Consider the following 7,418-nt stretch of genomic DNA (forward strand, 5'->3'; position numbering starts at 1 on the left):
ATTTAAAAATGTCAGAAGAAACAATTATGTCAATGAATGATCCGGCAATTAAAATTGAACCGCCAGAATATTCAGAAGAAGACATTAAACACGAAATTCAGAATGATATTGATGTTTCTGATGGTATTGTTAAATCTGAATCGTGTTCTGAGGATGATGAAACCTGTTTAGAAAATTTTCATGAACTCTGAAGTGACTATCGAAGAAGGAGTGAAACAGGAGTTAGTCGAGCCAGCAGCTTATGAATGTGACATTTGTGATCAGTCATTTGCAGAATCTGATCAATTAAAAGAGCATATGGTCGATCACAAGCCTAGTAATAGCGAAGAACGCCCTTTAAAATGCGAAATCTGCCATAAGACTATCAAACAAAAAGGTTACCTGAAAACTCACATGCTTTTGCATAGTGGAAAACGCCCCCATAAATGCAGTATATGCAACAAGACATTCGCACAATCAAGTTATCTGAAAACACACATGCAAATTCACAAAGGAATACGCCCTCATCAATGCAATGTTTGTAACAAGACATTCACGAAGTTAGGAAGTCTCAAACGTCACATGCTTATTCACAAAGGAATACGCCCTCATCGATGCAATGATTGTAATAAGACATTCACACTATCAAGTAATCTGAAAGCACACATGAGCATTCACGTTGGTGAGCCACATAAATGCAGCATATGCAATAAGACATTCTCACTATTCGGTAATCTGAAAAAACACATGAACATTCACAAAGGAATACGCCCTCATAAATGCGATGTTTGTAATAAAACATTCACACAATCAAATAATCTGCAAAGACATATGCTGATTCACAAAGGAATACGCCCTCATCGATGCAATGTTTGTAATAAGACATTCACACAATTCCATCATCTGCAAAACACATGAACATTCACAAAGGAAAACATGGCAATTTATAGTGGAAAATGTAATAATAATCAATAAAATATAAACATTTCTTAAATTGAATTTAAATATTAGGAAAGAAGTTAATTAGGATAAAATATTCTTCTCAAATATGTAAAAGAATGTATAAATAGTATAAAATAAACAGTAAACATCACATTATATTTATTTATTGTTAAACCAGGCAATTGTTACTTATTATATCACTTTATTGGCTCTTTTTTAACTTCCCGTAGGGTAAGTTATAGTAATGGGTCGAAAATCAAAAATGAAAATTTTTGCATTTCTCGACGTTTTGAAGATTTCTGAACATTTTGGCATACCTAAAAAAAAATTGATGTGTGTGTGTATGTGTGTATGTATGGATACAATTTTTCGGGCGCACGGATCAACCGATTTGAATGGTTCATAAAACATTCAATTCCTATTGATAGCTGATTAGTTTTTGGCAAAGGCAGGTCCAGCCGTTTCGGAGATACGGAGCTAAATGTGCAATAAATGGCAGTTTTTGAGAAAACTAAGCGACCGATTTGAATGATTCAAAGAACTCTCTGCTAGTTTCAACAAAATAATTGCGTTTGGAAAAAAAAATGTTTCTAATTTTATTTTTCAAAAAAGATTTTTTTTTTCAAGGAAATTTTTTTTTTGTATATCGAAAATAATACAGATTTTATTTTTAATTCTGACTATAGTTCTAATATACTTTAAACAAATGATTTCAACTTTGCAATTCAGTTTATATAATTCTTATAAATATTAGACAATGTTACAATATTAATAATAATCTATTTGAAAACATTCAGTATTCCTCGAACATTTCGTTACGGTACGAGAAGTTCCTGCAATTTGCCTTAAGGCACGATGCCATACACCACTGGTTATTATTTAAATCGATTAGTTACCCGTATCGCAAATTACATGCAAGGTGCCTTGACAAAATGCCACTTACAACTAGTTTCTACTGTAATGTGATAAATTATAATTTACCTGCAAAATCCAGTAAATCTTCACAGCTAACATCATGCTCTGCAATAGTATTTTTATCCAAATTTACACCTGGTATGGTAACTGAAACAGCAGCATCTGCCGAAGCCAGCCTTGGTCTCGCTGCTGCAGACACTGCAGTATCTGAATGACAATATGATAAAAATCAAATTACACCTAAGTCTGTTTTTACACGGTGTTTTTGTACACGGTTTTGATATAACACGGTTTGAAAATTGAATATTTTTAATTTTTTTACACGATTTTATTCCATTTAGCACGATTTGAAATTTTATGTACTTAAATTTTTTTTGTCAAATTTAATTTTTGCGATGTATGTTCATATCACAAAAAAGTACTTTTGAAAGAAAAAAGTCTGAAACCATCGATAGTATCGATAGTTTGCGAACACTAGCTTAAAGATTTAAGTGAATTCCCCTTTAGCGCGTACAAACAATTTTTACTGGTCAAAGCAAATGTGAATAGCACTAATTTAGAAGAATACTCTAAAAATTCTTGTTTTTCACTAATTTTAATAGGTTTTAGAGATTAGGAACAAATCACCCATTTTTGTATAAGATCAATGTCTTTTTTTACACGTTTTTTTTTTACACGGACTTAGGTGTACTTATATTCTTTCTTATTGTTAACATGTTTGCCAGTGTAAAGGTATTAATCTAACTTAAAATTAACAATACATCTTATAAAACAATTAAATAACATATACAGTAGAACTCCAATTATCCGAACCCCGACTATCCGAACTCCAATTATCCGAAATTCGACTATCCGAATCTCCCGATTATCCGAATCACTTTCAGAAAAAAAATTGTCCCAAAAAAGTGCGCTATTATCCTTCCACCAGCAAATGGAATGAGTGTAGGCACATTGTTTGCTTTGATTTGACGGAGATGTTTACAAAACAATGATTTTTAACTTTCCGTAGGGTAAGTTATAGTAATCGCAAAAAAAATCAAATTGAAAATTTTTATATATCTTTACGTTTCAGAGGTTTCTGAATATTTGGCATACCTTAGAAAAAATGGATGTATGTGTGTGTGTGTGTGCGTAGTATGTATGTGTGTGCGGATACAAATTTTCGTCGACGATTTCGGGAACACGGATGAAGCAATTTGAATAAATTAAAAAACATTCGATCCGTATTGATAAGAAGACGTGCTGATTAGTTTTTGGCGGAGGTAGGTCTAGCCGTTCCAAAGATATGGGGCAAAAAGTGCCAAAAACGGTACCTCAGTTTTTAATAGAACGGAGCGTCCGATTTTAATAATTCAAAAAACATTTTACTTGTATTGACAAGATGAAGATTTGATCAAATTTTTATAGGGGCAGGTTTAGCGGTTTCGGAGATATAACGAAAAACGTAAAAAAAATGCCATTTGGCGGTCAAAAATGATCATTAGACATATGCACATCAAATTATCAGATATTTTATAGAGATTTTAACAACAAGTATAAATTTCTTTACATTCCTATGGGTTCCGTACCAATGTTTACCCGTTAGACAGCGACGCGGCGCTTATGCGCTTTTATTTTGTCTCTATGCATTTAAAGCAGTACGATTGCTTTGAAAAAAAGTTCAGATTTTCCAACATATGTCAAAATAAAGAAAACATTTTTTTTCAAAAAAAAAAGATTTTAAAAAAAAAAATTTAAATTATTTTTTTTTTCATTTTTTTTTTCAAAAAAAAGTAGTTTTTTGTCAAATTTATAGTTTCTCAAAAATCTTATTTTTTCGAAGTAATTTTTTTTCAAAAATGTTAATCGTTTTTAAAAAAAATAATAATTTTTGGTACGGGAAGTTCCAGCAATTTGCCTTAAGGCACGATGCCCTAATTGCCTTAAGACAGATTTCCACTTACAGCTAGTTATTTCTAAACTTGCACATTTTTTTTTAACTCGTTTAAGTACATTTTATTTATATTTAAAACATGTGAAAATGTCATGTTTCTTTCATTTAATTCAATAAAAAAAATAGTGCAATATCAAAACGTAACTTTTTTCTCTCCAATGGCAATTTTAAAAAAAAACTCCGATTATCCGAATATTTGATTATCCGAATCGGTCCCGGTCCCCATTAATTCGGATAATTGGAGTTCTACTGTACTTAAAGATTATATGCAGATGTTGTAAGCTAAACAATAGTACTCAAAATCAAAAAATACTTTCGGTGGAAAATTGACAATGTGGCAGTTTATCTCGCGATAGCGACGTCGTCATTTTTAACTTCCCGTAAGGTAGTTATAGTAATGGGCCGAAAATCAAAATTTTTGCATTTCTCGACGTTTTGAAGGTTTCTGAACATTTTTAAGGGGCATACCTCAGAAACTAAATGGATGTGTGTGCGTGTGTGTGTTTTGTATGTCCGAATTTTTTCGTCCACGTTTTCGGGCGCACGGATCAACCAATTTGAATAGTTCAAAAAACATTCGATCCCTATTGATAGATGTGCTAATTAGTCTTTGGCAAAGGCAGGTCCTGCAGTTACGGAGATAAAGAGCAAAGAGTTTTTGATAGAACGGAGCATCCGATTTGTATGATCCAAAAAACATTCAGTTCGTAAGGAAAAGTGGTTATTAGTTTTTGGCAAGGTAGGCCCAGCGGTTTCGGAGATGCAGAGCCAAATGTTGAAAAAAATGGTAGTTTTTGAGAAAACTAAGCGTCCGATTTAAGTGATTCAAAGAACTTTCTGCTTGTTTCAACAAAATAATTGCTTTTGGAAAAAAAAAATGTTTCTAATTTTTTTTCAAAAAATATTTTTGTAATTTGGATTAAAAATTCAAAGGCTAAGCACAGTCTAAGCGCCACTCTGGTACAAATGTTTACCCAAGTGCGTTTTTAGACTGTTCATGTCACTTTTCCAATTTTGTGAAAACTTATTGAAAAATGTGAAAATGCCGCCAAGCTAAGCACAGTATAAGTGAAAATGTCGCACAGAATTATTCGCAAATGCGTTTAGACTGTGACTATACTACTATTTTTTTGGAAATTGAATTCGAAATAAAGTGACGAACGATTGTTAATGTTCTGGAGATAAATTGATTTATTTATGATTTACATTGATATGCTCGGATATAACAAGATAGCAAAAATAATGAAAGTTACAGTATTTGCAATAATATATTTAAAAACGTTTAAAATTCCTCGAATATTTCATTACGGTACGAGAAGTTCCAGCAATTTGCCTTAAGGCACAATGCCATACACCACTAGTTTATTATTGTTTTATTTATTTACTTATTAACACATTTATATACTAATTAACATACATATTTTTTTAATGTCTCTTTTTTATTTATGATTTTTTATTAATTTTTTTTATATATATATGTTTTATATCATTTATACATTATCACATGTATGTATATAATATATATTTAGATCATAAAAATTCATTAACAGAATAATTTTGATGCTTCAGCAAATTATTTTTCAAGAGTATTTTTGTTTTTTATATTTGTATTTTAATAAATTTGTCTCTGCCAATGTTTTTTTTTGCAAAATTTGTCAGTTATAAGAAGATAGCAAAAATAATGAAAGTTACAGTATTTGTAATAATATATTTGAAAACGTTTAAAATTTCTCAAAAATTTCATTACGGTACGGGAAGTTCCAGCAATTTGCCTTAAGGCACGATACACACACACCACTAGTATTCTCTTATAATCAACTTATACTAAACTAAACAACAGTGCTCACAACCAAAAAATAGACATGGTGGCAGTTTATCTCACCATAGCGACGTCGTTGGATTTGAAGTGATGTTTGGATGCAATTTTTTTGCCTCTTACTTCAAAATAGTATCAAATACTTGATTTTGAGATAATGTTGATAAACTTTATTATTTATTTACCTATTTCATCGACAGGCACTTCCCCAGGCTCGTAAAACGCATCATCAGTCTCAAAATTAAAATCAGACTCGACCAAATTTTCAAAATCCATTGAAGCCCTATCGACGTCCTGCGTACTCGGCACATCGTTCAACGACTGATGTCTCCTTGGCAAAACCACAGATTTCGATTCCTGCTTTTTCGGTTCGCCTGATTGTATATTCTCATACTCAACTTGCTAAAAAAAAAACAACATACGATAACAAAAACTCACATTTCATAAATATCCCGTATCAAAATTTGTTTGGGGGCCCCCAAAATATAGAAATATATAAAATTAAAGAATATTTATTTATCATTCTAATTATTAACTTCCCGTAGGGTAAGTTATTGTAGTGGGCCGAAAATCGGAATTGAAAATTTTTACATTTCTCGACGTTTTGAAGGTTTCTGAACGTTTTGGCATACCTCAGAAAAAATGGATGTGTGTGTGTGTGTATGTATGTATGGATACAAATTTCCAGTCACGTTTTCGGGCGCACGGATCAACCGATTTGAATGGTTCAAAAAACATTCGATTCCTATCGATAGGGAAAAGAGCTGATTAGTTTTTGGCAAAGGCAGGTCCAGCAGTTACGGAGATAAAGAGCAAAGAGTGCAGAAAATACAAATCGAGTTTTTGAGAGAACGGAGTATCCGATTTGAATGATCTAAAAAGCATTCAATTAGTAATTATTGGGAGAAGAGGTTGTTAGTTTTGGCAAAGACAGATCCAGCCGTTTCGGAAATACCGAGCTAAATGAACAAAAAATTGCAGTTTTTGAGAGAACTAAGCATACGATTTGAATGATTCAAAAAACTTTTTGCTTGTTTGACAAAACAATTTTTTTTGTACATCGACAATAAATTAGATTTCGAAAATATTAAACAATGCCACAGTATTTATAATAATAATCTATTTGAAAACATTAAATAGTCCTCGAACATTTCGTTATGGAACGGGAAGATCCAGCAATTTGCCTTGATTTTAAAGGTATTTACATAATAATTACATTTTTAACTAATGCTAAAACTACCGACGGAAGAAAATACTTTTATTATGGATTTTCAAAGATTACCGTTTATATCCCCCATTTCAAAGATTATCGTTTTCAAATCAAGTTGTAGCTGGCTATACATCTTTTTTCCTCTACTTTCAAATATTGTTGTAAACAATGCTTAACTTTACTGATTTTTGGCACATCGGTGGTGGACCTTTTTAATCCCGGACCTTCATATATTACTATCTATTCTGCGATAAATTCTGGGAAATTATAATTGAAAAATGTTATTCGACAAAATGTCCATTTGATCGATACCAAATTTAGGTTCTGAATCTAAATAAGATAAATAAAAAATAATATAACCTCGAAAATGTTTTTATAAATACCAATGAGTATATAATTATACAAATGAGATCTTTCAGAGCACCGTGTTTTGAGAAAATATGCCAAAAAGTGCATTTTCATATTAACATTTCAAAAAGGTTGATATTTTGAGTCTCTAGTAACACTTGCGGCCCGTTTACTAACGCTTTTATATTAAATAAAACTACGAACAAAGCTACTTACTACAATTTAATCAATATAATTATAATATTCGTAAAATATCCTATTGAACGTAATTGAAC

At 31.4% G+C, this 7,418-nt stretch overlaps 1 protein-coding gene across 1 annotated transcript in view; it reads right to left on the bottom strand.

The window, feature by feature from the left end:
* LOC113367797 (activated Cdc42 kinase-like) overlaps window positions 1–7,418 on the bottom strand; it is a 45,234-nt gene that overhangs the window by 1,449 nt on the left and 36,367 nt on the right. The window contains exons 15-16 of the mRNA XM_026609377.1: window positions 5,771–5,959; window positions 1,903–2,043 (exon numbers count right to left, since the gene is read on the bottom strand). Of these exons, the coding sequence (XP_026465162.1) occupies window positions 1,903–2,043; window positions 5,771–5,959 (330 nt within the window). The remainder of the gene's footprint in view (window positions 1–1,902; window positions 2,044–5,770; window positions 5,960–7,418) is intronic.

This window comes from Ctenocephalides felis, unplaced genomic scaffold (assembly GCF_003426905.1).
Source record: "Ctenocephalides felis isolate EL2017-DRISC unplaced genomic scaffold, ASM342690v1 CF-g0.4_SCAFFOLD_01170, whole genome shotgun sequence".
NCBI classification, from domain to species: Eukaryota; Metazoa; Arthropoda; class Insecta; order Siphonaptera; family Pulicidae; genus Ctenocephalides; species Ctenocephalides felis.